Raw genomic sequence first — 19,815 nt, 5'->3', positions numbered from 1 at the left:
TATTGCCTTTGAAGTAGTCCCTTTGTGCATTTATACACAGGTTTAGACGGTGTTCCCATTTTTGGAAACAGGCCTGAAAATCTTTTTCTAGAATACTCTTGAGTTCCTTTATCACATTATGCTGGATATCAGTGATGTCAGAAAATCTTGTCCTTTTAACAGTCTTTAAATTTGGAAACAGCCAGAAATTACATGGAGTTAAGTCTGGTGAATGAGCAGGATGACCTAATTTGGTAATCAATTTTTTTTGCCAGAAACTCTCACTCACGATGAGCGTACTATGGCTTTGCACCTAGTCGTGATGGGTGATCCGTTTGTCAAGCTACAGTTCAGGTCTTTTTCTCATAACAGAATCTCATAATCTTTTCAGCACCTATAAATTGTGTTGGTTGACCATTTGTCCTTGTTCAATGAATTCATAGAGGACTTTATCCCCTTGTAATCAATGAAACACACTAGCATGGTCTTGAAATGCAAATGTGAAGTGTGCTTTTTCAGACTTTTTATGCTGTTTCCATTTTTCCTATATACCAGCCAGGTGTCTGATATATCTGCTGGCAAATTTTTTGATATATGCTAACAATAGGTGGCAATCCCCCCCCCCCCCCCCAATTTCCCACACACACACACACACCTTCTTTTTGCAATTACAATTATCAGTTCCTGCAGTTTTTCCTTTGATTTAAAATAGCTCCTTTTGCTTCTAAGTATAGGATGGCTACCATTCTCTTAACAGATTCCCTTTAATTTTTGTTGATCCAAGGTATCATATTTAAATAATTTATTTGTTTTCAATATGATTAATTTATTAATAATATTGAATACATCTTCTGAATGTTTTTTCATGATCAGTAATATTTATTCCATCTGCATCCTTAAATATCCAGCTGTTATTAGCAAGTCTGTTAATTTCTTGATTATTTGGTATGCTTTTGTATGGTTACTCTTTTGAAGACTCTACTCAATTTTTTTCATGTTCTTTGGATAACTAGTTTGTGCTGTATGCTTTGTCTCCTTTTTAATCAGTCTATTCAAATAATTATTGTTTGTTGTTCCCAGTGTTCTGAATTGGTCTTAATCTTCTAAGCTTATTATTTCTTGGGTAATTGATATAGCATTCTCTTCTCTTCATAGAATATTTTCAGCTGCTTCAGTGATTGTCCATGAAAACTGTTGGTAAGAGGCATCAGGATCAAGAGATCAGCAAAAAATTTTGAGAAGAGGGTAAACAATATTTGTTTTAGATAGTTCTTTAATGGTGCATGATTTAAGTTGCATATGATTAAACTTTTTTTGTCTTCTTATTTTTCATGTAGATCAAAGACCAAAGTTCAATCATAAGTATTGCTAATCGACATAAGTATTGCTATAACTAAATTATGATTACTTCCAATATTGACATTTGGGAAAGATTTAGTTTGCCAAATTTATACAGATTTTTTTCTGATTATGCAATCAATCAGGTTCTGAGTTTTTCCATCTAGTCAATTTGCAGGACCTCATCATCAAATTCCTGCCATGTACACTTAAGGAGTATACAGGATATGATAGTACTATATGAAAAATTTACATCATTACTAACTTCCTATCTACAATTTTCTTCCAAATCAGTCTGTCACCTGTCAAGACTCCAACATTATCAGATCTTATATTTCTATCTTTACCAACCTGGCAGAGAACACTTGTTTTGTTAATCTCTCTTCTCCCATTCTGTTTAAGTGACCATTTCCTTGTTTTTAATATGATATTGCCATTGATGCCATCTGTTCATGCCCCTAATCTTTCTCCGGACTCTCATATCTGCAGTCTCTAGTATTTGGTCAAGTGTTTTACTTCTAATGCAACTCTCAGATCCATAAGTTAAAATTGGTTTGAACAATATCTTGTATACAGCTAATTTAGTGTTTTGACTAATTTCTCTCTTATTCCATATAAATTTATTCAATTGACTTCCTACCATACCAGCTTTGTTGATGCTGTTGTCTATTTCCATATTTAATTTACCATCTTCATTAAAAATCATGCCAAATTAGCTGAAATGTTTCACATGTTCTATAGGTTCTCCATTCACAATGCAGTTGATATTTTCACTGCTTCTGCCTATTTTCATTGTCTTTGGTTTGTTATTGCTGACCTTCATACTATATCTATTACAACAGTTGTTCAGTTTAGTCAGGGAATCTTGCAGACTTGTAGTGGATATATTTAGAAGTATAAACATCATCTGCATAAAGCAAAGAGCTGAGATTAACATCTCCAAATTTGATATCAGGTTTAATACCACTTTCCTTCATAATGTGATCCATATAGATAATGAATAACAGGGGGGATAATGTACATCCTTGTCTGACACCAGATTTGACATTAAACCTTCTTCCTGTACTTCAATTCTAACTGTTGACTTACTATGAAGACTAAGTATTGCTTGATATAATGCCCCACTGACACTATACAACTGTAACGTTTTGAATAGCTTCTCTCTTGCCACCTTATCATATGCCTTTTCCAGATCTAAAAAACTTAAATACAGATCTTTGTTATATTCCCATGATTTCTCAACTATGTTGCAAAGTGAAGATCTGATCCTGACAACCTCTATTTGGCCTGAATCCAGCTTGTTCTTCTCCAAACTTTTCTTCCACAATCCTACTCAGCCATTTCTCAAGTACACATGAGTAAATTTTACCAGGAACACTCCGTAGAGAAATACCTCTGTAATACTTGCATTCATTTTTATTTCCCTTTTTATATATGGGTACTATGATTGCTCTACTCCAACCATCCGGAATTTGTTTCTCTGAACTATGCAGTGTAGTCACTGTAAGACTTTTATACCTCCATACTTGAGTATTTCTGGTCGAATAATATCTACTCCAACTATCTTTCCACATTTCAGGCTTTTGATGGCTTTTTCTACTTTAAGTATGGATATGTATTCTTGATTGCATGCCTGGTCACTGTGCTGTCACCTGATTGTTTCATTTAGCAATTTTTCAAAGTAATTGCTCCATACATCAGGGATATCTTTTTTCCAGTTTTTATTTCACCTTTATCATCTTTAATTCCTTTTACAGCACTCTTTCCTTCATTTCTGAGCTTCTTCAACAACCTCCAGAATACCTTGCCACCTTCCTGATATTTATTTTCTATATTGTTACCAAAGTCTTCCTACGACTTTTGTTTAGCTAGTTTTACACATTGTTTAGCTTTCTTACATTTGTCTCTGTATTCTCTAAGAGCACAAGCTGGAACTTTTGATATGCTTTCTTCTAATACCACTTTTGATATTTACTCATTCACACTGCTTCATTTACTTCCTGTGTCCACCATGGAGTTCTGATTTTTCTATCCTTGCAGACAACCTCGTCACATGCCTCTCTGGCTGAATCAGTGTCTTCTTCAGGGTTTGCCACTGAATCTCCGAGGTAGGTTTGGTTCCTGCTCTGGAACGTTTTCATTTTTTCTTGAATAATGTTTTTTTTTTTAGTCTACAGTTCACATCTGAGAGCTGCTCAACTTTTATTTGTTTTAAAACTTTCTTACATGTCATTCTTTTTAATGTGAAATTCAATTTTATTCTGCTCAAGACTAAATGGTGGTCACTTCCAATTTCAAATCCTCTATACACTCTGGTGTCCTGCACCAAAGAGAAAGCATTACTATCGACAATAACATAGTCAGTGAGACTTTTTTATTCCTTGCCTCTTCTCTCCATGTGAATTTGTGCACATTGTGTTAGTAATAACCAGCGTATGTCCTGAACAGAAATCCAACAGGTATTTGCCATTATTATTGGCTTTGCTCTTTTCTCCAAATTTTCTCAAAATATTTTTTTATGTCTGACAATCATTTCCTACTCTGCCATTTAGATCCCAACAAGGACCAACTTTTCATTTTTCATTATGTCAGTTGCTTTCTCTAAAACCCCCAAAAATTTTTCCACTTCTACCTTAGTAGAACCTTCTGTGGGATCATAGGCACAAATAAGTCTCATTGTCCAGATTCTGATATTTGCCCACATCACTCTACTTGAAACTGCCTGCCATTCAAGAAGAATTAGCCTCATATTTAGTGTTGAATACTGTGGCTATTCCTTCTTTTCCTTGATTGTCATTGCCTGAATATAACATTTTGTATTTATTGCTCAGAAAGATCTCGCCAGTTTTTGTCTCTTTTGTTTCAGTCACCCCTATTATGTCGATTTGGTACTTATCCAATTCCTCATCTAGCCCCATTTCTTTGCCATTCAGGCTTCTTATGTTGATAGTACTGAACTTGAACTCTAGTGATGTTGAGTTGGTGTGTATTCTAGGATTTGTTCCAGTAGCTGACTTTTCTCTGTTCGCCCTGGCAAAAACAATGGGGGTCCTTGTTTAACTGTGTGACACTCCAGCCTGCATGAAATTCTGTCATGTTGTATTCCATCATTCTATATTTTGGTTTAAGGCAATAAGAATACAATTTGGTCAGCTAAATCCCAAATTGCCAGCCAATCCTTGTTCCTTCAGTATCCAAGTAGATACCTAACAGGGTGCGCCACGAGAAGTTGATTATTGTACATTAGGTCAGAAGCCCTGTTGGGTTCTCCACATTCCTTTAAAGGCTGTCTGGAGCTCTCCTCTCAGTTATACAGCTTTTTAAGTTCATTTGCCAACAAATTGGATAATCTCTTTATATCTGTTCCAGTTTTTGCATTCTAGTCCCCTTGCACTATTAAAAGCTTTTTCTGGGTGAATTCTTAGATCATGTTAATGATTCAGTTCATGATACAAGTTGTTGGTGCTGGTACTTGTATTATACATGCATATAGAGGTTTACTTTCCATAATTCACTGCTTGATATGCTTTTGGATCAGGAGATTTTATCCTCCTCCTTCTGGAGTACCTGAGTAAAGCAGTTTCTTTTATCTGTTGTTAGTTTTTCAGCTTCTGGCCATCTTCTCTTGCATATGATGATGAATACTTCATAGAGTGTAAGTTCCTATTGTATCTTAAGTTTGCCACTTTGATGTAATTATGTAGTATTCCATGTTTTGATCAGATATCTGTTTCTTGAATATCTTTATATTCTTTGATAAGTCACTGTTTGTCCAAGCGACAACCAAGCTTTCATGACATTCTGTATGAGTCCTTATCTAGTGGGTAGTTATATTTCCTATAAAATATGATTGATAGGTAGAACCTTTGTACTTCTTTTAAATAAAAGGATTCTTTAGTAATTATTCAAATTTTCTTTAGGTATTGTAGAAGACTATCAGTTACCATACTATAATTGTGTTTCCACTGATCCCAGTTTTGAAGACATGCATAGGGTTGTTTGTGTAAATAAAACACGTCCTGTCATTCCATCTGTTTGGAATAGTTGTGAAGTAAGTATTTTATTATTATTATTACTACTACTACTAAGGATAAATATTAAATATATTATGTTAATTATTTGCAATCTGTTTAATCATTTATCTCTGACAGCTGATCCCAATATAATCCTTTTCTCCATCTGTTTTTGTATTATAATATTCCAGTTCATTTTCATTCTTTCCCACTGATGTAATTGTTCATTTTATTTTTGAAGTCCCATTTTGTCACTTTTATCATTGTGCTCACTTTTGCTCTCCAGTTTTATGGTTGTATATTCTTCTGCTTGCCAAAAAAAAAAAAAAAAAAAAAGAAAGAAAAAAAAGAAATTATGCTAATCCAAGCCAATTACATTTTTTAATCCATATAACTCCCTTCAACAAAGAAAATGTATTTTTTTTTTTTTTTTAACATATACTGATCCCACACATGAGAGGTCACAAGACCTCTAAAACTGCCATATGTGGGCAAGTGATTAAGAAGAAAGAATCTATTGACAAATTCTATGAAAAACAGGTGGGGGAGGGCTGTTCCAAAGAGCAAAGACTGTTATCTCTGTTCTTTGGAACAGGAGCCTTAAGTAACCTAGGAACACTGTTAAAATACTGCCATGTCATGATCATATTAGATAAAATTTGAATGATTTCTCTCTGCAGTATGCTCCTGAAATTTCTCCAAATCTGAGCAGTTCAGATCCTTGAAGATAGGTGCTGACAATGTAAAAACATTAATAGGAAAGAGGAAAAAAAGTGCCAAATAGAAAATAAGTACTGGCTTGGTTGGCTGAGTGGATAACATATATGCTCTCCTCCAATAGGTTGTGAGTTCACATCCTATCATGGGTGAATGATGTTAAAAACCTGCTTTGAAAGAGCTTATATAGTTTTTTGAGTTTATGTGGTTTGTCTCTTTATTTTAAAATGCCATCTTGACATAATTCACATAGCAGAGACTAAGGAGATCAAGGTATAAAATTTATTTTGGCATTAAGTATTACAGTCAGGAGGACATAGTATTCAACAGTAAACATGAAGATTCTTGAATAATAGAAAGTTTCAGTTAGATTTGATATGAGGAAAATTTCAAAGTGGACTTGTTTGTGCCTTTCGGAAATTGGAGGAATTTTTTGGGTCATAAGAAGGAAAGGCAGCATATGGAAAAATTAGTTCTATTGGAGACCATTATAGCATAGTCCCAGACATGTTGAAATGTTTTGGAGAAATTAGTGCTAAAAATTAAACTTGAACAACTTTCAGATGTCAACAGTAGACTCAAATATACAAATATTATACTAGGGAGAAGAAGTGAAAGAACTTGAAAACACTAACTGAATATTGGAGACTGAATGAAAACATGGAAAAGCATTGATTCACTCAACCAAAATGCATAGATTTTGCATCCTGGAAAGCATTGAAGTTCTTAGTTAAAGACAGAAGAGAAATATAAAACTACGAACTCCATGGTAGACAAAGAAATTAAAGAAGCAGTTTATTAAAAAAGGAAAAAAGAAAGGACATAGTATTGCTAAGTCAGCATGTCTTTCAGAGATTATTTTAAAAAAATATATATATAGGAAAGCTATTATGTGTAAAAAATGTTAAGTGGTCACGGGAAGGTCTTGAAAGTGACAAAATAGTTTGCAGGCTAGTAAGAGTGAAAAAAATGAAATAACTAGAAATTGAAGGAAACGTATCAGGAAGGAATTAAAGATTATAAAGGTGATATAAAAGCAAGAGAAAAGGACATTTGAGATGGCTGAGGTAAATTTTTTATATTGGTCCCTCAGACAAAAGGCGTATGTGGAAAATAAATGTGATAAAAAAAAAAAAAAAGAAGAGATAGAAAAGTGAAGCTGCAGATGTTGTTGAACCTGATTGTGGTAAAACAAGAATGTGAGTCTTAGATGAAGTCCAAAGTCCATGAGTTCATCACAGGTTATATAAATGAAGAATGAGAAAATTTTCAAGATTTAATGATTCGAACAACATTAAAGATGTGTGTGTGTGTGGAAGAACAAGTGGAAGCAGGAATTTTCTTGATTTTACTGCTTCTTTAACTTTCAAATTTCCTACTGGTAGATTGAGAGAAAGAAAGAGTTGCAGAGAATCGGTTAAGTCAAAAAATGAAGCTTTTCAAGACTTCGTAAAGACTAGATACAATTATGATATAATTATTTGTAATAAGAGGATGAGCCATGTAATAAAGAAGGATAAAGATAAAATGGTAGATTAAATTAACACAAGGTGGAAGGTATTAATGGAACAAAAAATGTTATGTATGTTAATGAAGGAATTTTTTTTAATAAATGGAGATTGCAATCTTGTGACTGGAAGAGGGATTGGCGTGATCTAGCAACATAATTTTGATCAACATAACATAATTTAGAGATCTGTTAAAGATGCGAGTCATAGTAAAATAAACGAATAAATATAGAGGTAAGAGATAATATGAATAAATGAGAATTTATCCATATTATCTCCTGAATCTGTTGAATTGATCAGAGCCTTGAATAATTCAGGATTACTGTTCCAATATATAAAGGAGGTGCAGGATGGGAGTGTAGGCTCTATAGAGGAATAATAGTCTTTCTGTGTGTGAAAGATTTATGAAAGGATAATAGCATAGCAAGAACAATGAGGAATGAAATATAAGGTTTAAGAAAGTTTGATTTCTGTTGTAAAGCAAATGATGGAAATAGTGGGAATTTGAAAGAAGCCAATTGGTTTCAATGGGAAAAAAGCCTAGGAAAATTTTAAAAAGAAGAAATATTTATGATCAAGAATATATATGTTAATTGAAGATCTGTGTGGAGACTAAATTTGGTAATTTGGAGTGGTTTATACTTAATAATGGACTGAGACTTAGAACTATCTTATCTGTATTGCAGTTCAATAATGTCCTGGATACAGTTAATGACTTGAAAGGAGAAAAACACCTGTTTTTGCAGATGATGTGATTTGGGCACATTTAGAAAAAGAGCTACCGAAGGAAATGGAACAATGAGGTACAGAACTGTGAGTTATATAGGAGAGAAACCATTGGATGGTAGTTTGCTGAGCAGGCTTCTATGCCAAACCTACTCAGATGCTTTAGAAATGTTGAGAGCAACCACAAGTTTCCCCAAACCTTTTCATGGCTTGAGTCCAAAGGTAGGTAGTGCAGGCTAGAAGATTAGCTGTGGATCAAGTGTGTGGCAAAATCCATATTTCTGGTCACGTCACTAATTAGCTGGTTTGCTGAGGTGGTGGTGAAGTTTGTTGTTGATGACCTTTTCCTTGGTTTTTGAGAGTACCAATGGGAGAAATTGGACAGTAGTTTGTTCACTGACTTTTTTTTTTTTTTTTAAGAATGGTTTCTGAATATAGGCTTATTTTGATGCAGTAGGATATGTGCCGAGTGAGATTAGGGTGGATGCCAGTTGGCCAGAAAGATCGAAAAGATGAAATAAATATGAGTGTGATAGAGCACAAGTTTTTAGTACAGTAGGAGATACTATCAGAACCAGATTGCCTTGTCAGTGTCCAAGTTATCCAAGATTCTTTTGGTCATTGTTGCAGGAACTAGAAGAAAAGATTGAAAAGATTAGGTCACCTTATCTTTGGGTGGTGTTATTACTACATTAATATTATGGAGGGAAGAGCAGTGGAAATGCAGATGGGCAAAAGTTGCACCCAGTGGAACCAGAAAGCTGAACTCATTTAAACAGGAACCAAGTTTGGCTGTTTAAAAAAAAAAAAAAAAAAAAAAAAAAAAAAAAAAAAAAAAAAAAAAAAACCTGCATTCTAGGCTAAATGTGATGCTGAATTTGTGTTGGTGAGCCATTGTCGCACTTTTTGGAGAACCAAGGCTTGGATGATGGTTGGATATTTTGTTGGGTTAAATGAAGGTCTTCATCCCAGCTAGTTTCTCCCTTATTCAGTCTTCTCGGCAGCTGTTGAGATTAAGAGAATAGAAGTAGTACTCAGACAGTGGAAAGGAGTTGAATTCGCAAGGTTATCCCATTTTATGCCCTTGTAATGCCAAGGGACACAGGACTGAGAATTATTGCATCAAGGTTGCTTCATTTGGATGAGGTGGATGGAAAGGAAGCCAGTTTGAGTTGTGAATGTTTAAGTTTCCAGGGAAGATTACCCAAAATATTTGGGTGTTTTGACTGCTGGAGATGGCCAAAAAGTCAGAGTAGTTGTTGGAATTTGGAGAGTAATGGAGACAGTAAATGAAAGTTTGAACTAAAGTCAATTCAAACAGGTGAAAGTCGAGTTTTTGCATTCTCTGATATGGGATGCCATTTCTGATGAATGTACAAGTGCTGTCCCTGCGGTATAAGGAACTGTGTGGAGTAGCTGAGGCAGACAGTAATTGTTCAGGTTGCCAGGATACACTATTAATGCCACGAAATAACTGTTATCCTTTCTGTATAGTTTGCTTTGTCTGTCAAAGCATACACTGCTCAAAACAATTAGGGGATATTTTCGTTTCTTTCGGATAATTATAAATTTCTGCAAATAATTATAACTGTTGTGTACTTTATACATGAATAAATATTTCTTACGGTAAAGAGCCAAGGGGCTATTTTTCCAGCTGCATAAATTAAGTTAAGGGGATAATAAATCCCTCATTATTTTAAAGCCGGATACGAAACTTGGAGATCGAAATCTGAGAGTTTCATGCCAAAGAGCTGTCGGCGAGTCCAAGCATAAGTCAACACCTGGGTGGTACAACACTAGGGCAACTTGTGTCAAAGGTGGAGCAAGGTCCGTCACTATCCATAATATTTTCTCGTAATGTAAAATGCAGCTCCTAGGAGATGTATTACTGTTTTACATTACCTTACCAGCTTTGTTTATCTCCAATTTGTAATAAATTTATATGGAATAAGAAATGAGGCAAACCACTAAACTAGTTGTATGCAGTACAGCCTTCAAACTAACTTTAACCTATGGATCTAAAAGCTAGGTTATAAATGAAAATTTATAACCTAAAAAAAAATAAAAAATTTAGGAAGTGAACAGATGGCTTTAATGTCAGAACCATGAAGATATTAGGAAAGCTAATCTCACTGATGGTCATTTAAACAGAATGGGAAAGGGATGATTATCAAAGCAGTCTTTTTCTGTTTGATAACAGAAAAAAAACCCAGAGGAAGACCAAGGTTATAAGTGGATCATTGCAGTTTGAAGTGTCGTAGGAGACCAAATTGTCTAATGATATTAGTGCCCTGACAGATAACAGACCAGTTTGGAAGAAAATTGTCAGTTGGAAGTTAATGATGTAAATTTTTCATGTAGTGTAATCATGTTATCTTGTACTCCCTTCCTCTCCCTTGAGGATACATATCAGGGACTGATGATAGTCGATGGTGAATACTATCATCAATACCTGACAATGTTGGTATTTCTTAGGGAAAACCTTGATGATCTTTTTCATAACTACTCTCAATTCTTATTATGAAAGATTTAAATGGTTATAACAAATTGTGGGATGATGCAAGCACTAACACTTAATGTTGTGGACACACTCACCAATAACAATATTAAGGCAAAGGATGCATTCTTTTCTTCCACATGCCTATCCAAAAACAAGTATGCACACAAACACTTTATTCCCCTCCTCTTCATAATCATGAACATTTATGGAGCAATCATTTTCCAGTGATATCCACTCTTTTTCATAGGCATCTGTGTACTCCATGGTAGAAACAGACCAGGCTGACTGAAACATGCTCTCATCCCTAGCAAAAATTTATTCTGTAATTAAGCGAGTCACCTCATTGTAGCATATAATATGAACTGCCACAACTACAGTAACAAAAACATCAAGCCAGTTTTCTCCCTTCCTCAGACTTTAGCGGAATCCCATTTCCATGGCAGCCAAAGAAAGACAGCTCAAATTAAAATTTGGGATATCTTCCATTAGATAGCACACTCAAGAAATTTAGTTGATACATCTTCAGAGTCAAATGAAATCTCAAATCCAATTTACAGCCACAATAATCTAACACTCAAAGTTCTTGGAACACATATTTGACAAGAAATTGATATTGCATCAGAGAATATTAAACATCGAATGAAAGCCAAAAGGCTATTTTTCTGGCAACCTTAATATTAATGAAGGGGATACAAATCCTTTGATGTTTATCTGCCAGTAAGTGAAACTCTAAGAACTAGGACTAAGATCTATGAGTTTCATACCAAAAAACTATCAGCAAATCCAAGTGTAAGTAACCACTTGGTAGTACAACACCAAGGCAACTTGTATCAAAGGTGGAGCAAGCCCCCTCACTATCCTTGATATTTTCTCATTATGTAAAAACACAGCCCCTAGGGATGTAATACTGTAATTACATTATGAGTATAGGTCACTACCCAGACCGGTTTCAACCTTTTTTGAGGTCAGCAGTGAGTAGGTAGACCTGATAACAAGGTTTAAGTGAAAAGAACTTGCATACCTTCACTATACGAATGCCATAAAGGTGTGCCTGTATATTATAACATAGAATGAAAGCCAAAAGGCTATTTTTCTGGCAACCTTAATAATAATGAAGGGGGTACAAATCCTTTGATGTTTATCTGTCGGTAAGCGAAACACTAAGAACTAGGACTAAGATCTATGAGTTTCATACCGAAAAACTATCGGAAAATCCAAGTGTAAGTAACCACTTGGTAGTACAACACCAAGGCAACTTGTATCAAAGGTGGAGCATTAAGGTTGCCAGAAAAATAGCCTTTTGGCTTTCATTCTATGTTATAATATACAGGCACACCTTTATGGCATTCGTATAGTGAAGGTATGCAAGTTCTTTTCACTTAAACCTTGTTATCTTCCAGGTCTACCTACTCACTGATGAGACCTCAAAAAAGGTTGAAGCCGGTCTGGGTAGTGACCTCTACTCATAATGTAATTACAGTATTACATCCCCTAGAGGCTGTGTTTTTACATAATGAGAAAATATCAAGGATAGTGAGGGAGCTTGCTCCACCTTTGATACGAGTTGCCTTGGTGTTGTTCTACCAAATGGTTACTTACACTTGGATTTGATGATAGTTTTTCGGTATGAAACTCATAGATCTTAGTCCTAGTTCTTAGAGTTTTGCTTACTGGCAGGTAAACATCAAAGGATTTGTATCCCCTTCATTAATAATAAACATCCTTTATACCCTCTCTTTCACCTTTTGAAGTACCATCAGTGTTATTTGCTCTTTTTCTGCTTTTCAATGTGCAATTACAATAAAACACTTCTTTAGTTTTATGTTAAAAACTTTTACAAGCGCTGGATATTACCTTAGATGGTATGCATGTGTATGTTACAAAGCCTTTCTTTGTTCCACACCTGTCAATTTTGTTATTTGTTTCTTAGAAACTTCATCCTATCCTCTGTATACTGGCTCTTTAAGACCTTTATACAGATGGTCGAGAATCAGTTTTTAGTTGTGTCAATTTTTAGATATGCTCTCTGGGAAGATAGCATAGCATATCTGATAAGATTCCATTGGAATGCAGCAACTGCATTCTGTAGATCTTACATAAAAAACATAAAGTAGGAAGAGACCCATTTGGACATTTTGTTTGTATTTGATTCCAAACCCTATTGGGATCAAGGAAAATAAAGTTAGAAATATTGTAGCTAGGTCAGCTCTCTCTACAAAATCACTCTTCTTTCCTCCTGCATACAATTTCAAGCAGATTATAGAAAAAATCTAGTATCCTAATGGCAACATTAGGGGCAATAAACTGTACTAGATGAAGTTTAAAAAAATGTAGCAGTCTAGTCTGCACAATATTCATAAAGAGAAAATTGTTGTTACTCAAAGGTAATGTCTGTGTATCAATACTGTTTATCAGTTTGAATCATTTTTGATATTCTAATAGACATAAGGAAATTTTATAACACTGAATATATCTTTCAAACTTTTTCATACAAAAATGAACGTATAAACGATTTATGTAATTTTAGATGAATTTTACTTAAACAACAAAATTACACGATAACCACAATAATAAACTTTAATGAAAGTACAGATATTTCATACTGTAGAAATATCTGTACATTTCATTAAAGTTAATGTTTATTACTGTGGTTATTGTGTAATTTTGTTGATTATAGTTATATAATCCTATATAGTTATATGACCAGATAACTGTGTCATAACTATAATCAACAATACCTTTAAAGATTAGAATTTTACTCATTTTAAAATGATGTTTATGTATTTTAATCTACAGTTCACATCTGTAGACTAAAATACACAAACATTCAAGAAAAAATGAAGAGTTTGAGAACAGGAACCAAACATTGGAAATTCAGTGCCAAGCCCTGAAGAAAACAGATTGATTCAGCCAGAGAGGCATGTGGCAAGGTTGTCTTCAAGGATAGAAAACTCAGAACTCTATGGTGGACACAGGAAGTTAAAGAGGCAGTGAAGGAAAAAAAGAAAACATATCAAAAGTTCCTGGCAAATAAGCCAGCTTGTGCTCTTAGAGAATACAGAGACAAATGTAAGAAAGCTAAACACTGTGTAGAACTAACTAAACAAAAGTCATAGGAAGACTTTGGTAAGAACATAAAATTAATCACTTTTATATAAATACCATTTTTGCTATCTGTTGCAATTAAGAGATAGGGCATTAAAGCAGCAAAATGTTTTATGAGACAGTATAATTGTCACTGTCAAAAAAAAATACCCTGTTTTAGCAGAAAAAAATCACAGCATAGTACCACACAAATTGGAACTCATTTTCTGTGTAATGATAACAGGAACTATAAAAGTTTGATAAGAATGGAGATGCACCCAAATGTGGCTTCAGTTTCTAGTATCATAATTCAAAATTTACTAAATTTTGGTTTAGATGCATTTTTGTGAATATCACAAAAGTCACTAGGAGTTACAACCTACCAGATGCATCTCTCTCTCTCTCTCTCTCTTTCTTTGGACTTATTCCCTGTTAAGAGCTTCTCCAGATATACCAAATAAGGATCCGTGGTTCATGTAGACCCAATTGCCTGAAGGTATAGCTAAGTCTCCTTATTTCTGGGAGATATAAATATGGAAATTTGGTCTGGTATTTTCGGCAAATGGGCAGACAACCTATTCCCAGAAAACTACTACAGGGAGTTTGAGTCCTGAGGTTTGCAAGTTTTTTTTCCAGTGTCAAAAAAAATTTAAAATGCACATTAATTGCAATAAATAAATGCTCATAAATACAGCATTTGTTTCTTTGTGCAGATAAGTGTGTCTCATCACTCAAATAACATTAATCAGTTACCACCCTGAAGTTACAATGAGTGTTATGTTCTTCATTTTCACTATCTTGTTTTATTTCCAATTTATCCTCTTATTGATACTGTGATGATATATAGTATGGAAGAGCAAAGTAATACTACAGAGAGTAATATTAAAAAATGGAAGAGGAATAACATTTGAAACAAAATAAGCAAACATGCAGCCACAATGACTACAATATCTGTGTAGGAAATATTACCAAAGCATTTCAGCTGTCTGTATAGTTTTAAAGGATAAAGAAAAATATTTAAAGTAAGATAAAAATGCAATCCATACAGCCTACATAGTTCATCATCATCAAATTCCTGCCATGTACCCTCAAGGGGGGTCTACAGGATATGACAGTACTACATGAAAAAAATTACATCATTATTAACTTCCTATATACAATTTTCCTCCAAATCAGTCTGTTACTTGTCAAGACTCCAACATTATCAGAACTCATATTTCTATCGTCTAAGGCACTTTGTACCGTATCAATCCACCTGTATCTTGGTCTTCCTCTGGGTCGTTTTCCTGCCAACCTGGCAAAGGACACTTGTTTTGCTAATCTTTCCTCTCCCATTCTATTTAAATGACCATACCACCTGAGATTAGCTCTGCTAATGCATTCCTGGATGCTGACAATGTCAAGTTCTTTCCTAATATTCTCATTTTTAATATGATATTGCCATTGATGCCATCTGTTCACGCCTCGAATCTTTCTCAGGACTCCCATATCTGCGGTCTCTAGTCTTTGGTCAAGTGTTTTACTTCTGACCCAGCTCTCAGATCCATAAGTTAAAACTGGTTTGAACACTGTCTTGTATACAGCTAATTTAGTGTTCCGACTAATATCTCTCTTACTCCATATGAATTTATTCAATTGACTTCCCACCATACCAGCTTTGCTGATTCTGTTGTCTATTTCTATATTTAATTTACCATCTTCAGTAAAAATCGTGCCTAAGTAGCTGAAATGTTTTACTTGTTCCACAGGTTCTCCATTCACAACACAGTTGACATTTTCAATGATTCTGCCTATTTTCATTGTCTTTGTCTTTTTATTGCTGACCTTCATACCATATCTATTACAACAGCTTTTCAATTTAGTCAGAGAATCTTGCAGGCTTGTAGCGGATTTATTTAGAAGTATAACATCATCTGCATAAAGCAAAGAGCTGACATTAACATCTCCAATTTTGATATCATGTTTAATACCACTTTCCTTCATAATGTGATCCATATAGATAATGAATAACAGAGGGGATAATGTACATCCTTGTCTCACACCAGATTTAACATTAAACCATCTTCCTGTACTTCCTTCAATTCTAACTGCTGACTTACAACTCAAATAAAGACTAAGTATTGCTTGATATAATGCCCCATTGACACCATATAACTGCAGCGTATTGAATAGCTTCACTCTTGACACCTTGTCATATGCCTTTTCCAAATCGACAAAACTTAAATACAAATCTTTGTTATATTCCCATGCTTTCTCGACTATTTGTCTTTAAGTGAAGATCTGATCCTGACAGCCTCTATTTGCCCTGAATCCGGCTTGTTCTTCAAGCTTTTCTTCCACAATTCTTCTCAACCGTTTCTCAAGTATACTTGCATAGATCTTGCCAGGAACACTCAGTAGGGAAATACCTCTGTAATTCTCACATTCAGTTTTATTTCCCTTTTTATATATGAGTACTATGAGAGCTCTACTCCAATCATCGGGAATTCGTCCCTCTGTCCAGGCTTTCTGAACTATGCTGGGCAGCCACTGTAAGACTTTTATACCACCATACTTCAGCATTTCTGGTCGAATATCATCTACTCCTGCTGCTTTTCCACATTTCAAGCCTTTGATGGCTTTTTCCACTTCAAGTATGGATATGTATTCCTGACTGCATGCCTGGTCAGTGTTTTTTATCACTGTGCTGTCATCACTGCTTGTTTCATTTAGCAGTTTTTCAAAGTAATTACTCCATACTTCAAGGATATCTTTTTCTCTTGTTTTCATGTCACCTTTATCATCTCTAACTCCTTTTACAGCACTCTTTCCTCCATTCCTAAGCTTCTTCAACAACCTCCAGAATATTTTGCCACCTTCTTGATATTTATTTTCTATATTCTTGCCAAAATCCTCCCATGACTTTTGTTTAGCTAGTTTTACACACTGTTTAGCTTTCTTACATTTGTCTCTGTATTCTGTAAGAGTAAAAGCTGACTTATTTCTCAGGAACTTTTGATATGCTTTCTTCTTTTCCTTCACTGCTTCTTTAACTTCCTGTGTCCACCAGGGAGTTCTGATTTTTTTATCCTTGCACACAACCTCACCACATGCCTCTCTGGCAGAATCAATCAATATTTTCTTCAGAGTTTGCCACTGAATCTCCAAGGCTTGATTCCTGTTCTCAAACTCTTTCATTTTCTTTTCAATAAACTTTCTGTATTTTAGTCTACAGTTCACATCTGAGAGCTGCTCAACTTTTATTCGCTTTAAAACTTTCTTACATGTTATTCTTTTCAATATGAAACTCAATTTTATCCTGCTCAAGACTAAATAGTGATCACTTCCAATTTCAAATCCTCTGTACACTCTGGTGTACAGAGGATTTGATAACATCACTATCAACAATAACATAGTCAATGAGACTTTTCTTATTCCTAGCCTCTTCTCTCCATGTGAATTTGTGCACATTTTTATGTTGGAACATGGTGTTAGTAATAACCAGTCCATGTCCTGAGCAGAAATCCAACAGATATTTGCCGTTATTATTAGCTTTGCTCTTTTCTCCAAATTTTCCTAAAATATTTTTGTATGTCTCACAATCATTTCCTACTCTGCTATTTAGATCACCAACAAGGACCAACTTTTCCTTTTTCATTGTGTCAGTTGCTTTTTCTAAAGCCTCAAAAAATTCCTCCACTTCTACCTTAGTAGAACCTTCTGTGGGACCATCATCATCATCATCATCAAATTCCTGCCATGTACCCTCAAGGGGTGTACAGGATATGACAGTACTACATGAAAAAATTACATCATTACTAACTTCCTGTCTACAATTTTCCTCCAAATCAGTCTGTTACTTGTCAAGACTCCAACATTATCAGATCTTATATTTCTATCGTCTAAGGCACTTTGTACCGTATCAATCCACCTATATCTTGGTCTTCCTCTGGGTCGTTTTCCTGCCAACCTGGCAGAGAACACTTGTTTTGCTAATCTTTCCTCTCCCATTCTATTTAAGTGACCATACCATCTGAGATTAGCTCTGCTAACGCATTCCTGGATGCTGACAATGTCAAGTTCTTTCCTAATATTCTCATTTTTAATATGATATTGCCATTGATGCCATCTGTTCACGCCTCGAATCTTTCTCAGGACTCCCATATCTGCGGTCTCTAGTCTTTGGTCAAGTGTTTTACTTCTGACCCAGCTCTCAGATCCATAAGTTAAAACTGGTTTGAACACTGTCTTGTATACAGCTAATTTAGTGTTCCGACTAATATCTCTCTTACTCCATATGAATTTATTCAATTGACTTCCCACCATACCAGCTTTGCTGATTCTGTTGTCTATTTCTATATTTAATTTACCATCTTCAGTAAAAATCGTGCCTAAGTAGCTGAAATGTTTTACTTGTTCCACAGGTTCTCCATTCACAACACAGTTGACATTTTCAATGATTCTGCCTATTTTCATTGTCTTTGTCTTTTTATTGCTGACCTTCATACCATATCTATTACAACAGCTTTTCAATTTAGTCAGAGAATCTTGCAGGCTTGTAGCGGATTTATTTAGAAGTATAACATCATCTGCATAAAGCAAAGAGCTGACATTAACATCTCCAATTTTGATATCATGTTTAATACCACTTTCCTTCATAATGTGATCCATATAGATAATGAATAACAGAGGGGATAATGTACATCCTTGTCTCACACCAGATTTAACATTAAACCATCTTCCTGTACTTCCTTCAATTCTAACTGCTGACTTACAACTCAAATAAAGACTAAGTATTGCTTGATATAATGCCCCATTGACACCATATAACTGCAGCGTATTGAATAGCTTCACTCTTGACACCTTGTCATATGCCTTTTCCAAATCGACAAAACTTAAATACAAATCTTTGTTATATTCCCAGGCTTTCTCGACTATTTGTCTTTAAGTGAAGATCTGATCCTGACAGCCTCTATTTGCCCTGAATCCGGCTTGTTCTTCAAGCTTTTCTTCCACAATTCTTCTCAACCGTTTCTCAAGTATACTTGCATAGATCTTGCCAGGAACACTCAGTAGGGAAATACCTCTGTAATTCTCACATTCAGTTTTATTTCCCTTTTTATATATGAGTACTATGAGAGCTCTACTCCAATCATCGGGAATTCGTCCCTCTGTCCAGGCTTTCTGAACTATGCTGGGCAGCCACTGTAAGACTTTTATACCACCATACTTCAGCATTTCTGGTCGAATATCATCTACTCCTGCTGCTTTTCCACATTTCAAGCCTTTGATGGCTTTTTCCACTTCAAGTATGGATATGTATTCCTGACTGCATGCCTGGTCAGTGTTTTTTATCACTGTGCTGTCATCACTGCTTGTTTCATTTAGCAGTTTTTCAAAGTAATTACTCCATACTTCAAGGATATCTTTTTCTCTTGTTTTCATGTCACCTTTATCATCTCTAACTCCTTTTACAGCACTCTTTCCTCCATTCCTAAGCTTCTTCAACAACCTCCAGAATATTTTGCCACCTTCTTGATATTTATTTTCTATATTCTTGCCAAAATCCTCCCATGACTTTTGTTTAGCTAGTTTTACACACTGTTTAGCTTTCTTACATTTGTCTCTGTATTCTGTAAGAGTAAAAGCTGACTTATTTCTCAGGAACTTTTGATATGCTTTCTTCTTTTCCTTCACTGCTTCTTTAACTTCCTGTGTCCACCAGGGAGTTCTGATTTTTTTATCCTTGCACACAACCTCACCACATGCCTCTCTGGCAGAATCAATCAATGTTTTCTTCAGAGTTTGCCACTGAATCTCCAAGGCTTGATTCCTGTTCTCAAACTCTTTCATTTTCTTTTCAATAATATTTCTGTATTTTAGTCTACAGTTCACATCTGAGAGCTGCTCAACTTTTATTCGCTTTAAAACTTTCTTACATGTTATTCTTTTCAATATGAAATTCAATTTT

At 34.9% G+C, this 19,815-nt stretch overlaps 1 protein-coding gene across 1 annotated transcript in view; it reads left to right on the top strand.

Annotated features, from left to right (window-relative positions):
• LOC150104298 (bone morphogenetic protein receptor type-1B-like) overlaps positions 1–19,815 on the top strand; it is a 193,154-nt gene that overhangs the window by 163,117 nt on the left and 10,222 nt on the right. Inside the window, exon 10 of the mRNA XM_090396453.1 lies at positions 5,238–5,368. Within this exon, the coding sequence (XP_090252579.1) occupies positions 5,238–5,368 (131 nt within the window). The remainder of the gene's footprint in view (positions 1–5,237; positions 5,369–19,815) is intronic.

Source organism: Typopeltis vanoorti, chromosome 8, assembly GCF_054136105.1.
Source record: "Typopeltis vanoorti isolate ZY-2024b chromosome 8, IOZ_Tvanoo_1.0, whole genome shotgun sequence".
Taxonomy (NCBI): Eukaryota; Metazoa; Arthropoda; class Arachnida; order Uropygi; family Thelyphonidae; genus Typopeltis; species Typopeltis vanoorti.
The sequence above is the reverse complement of the archived record's forward strand: the minus strand, read 5'-3'. Positions and strand labels throughout refer to the sequence as shown.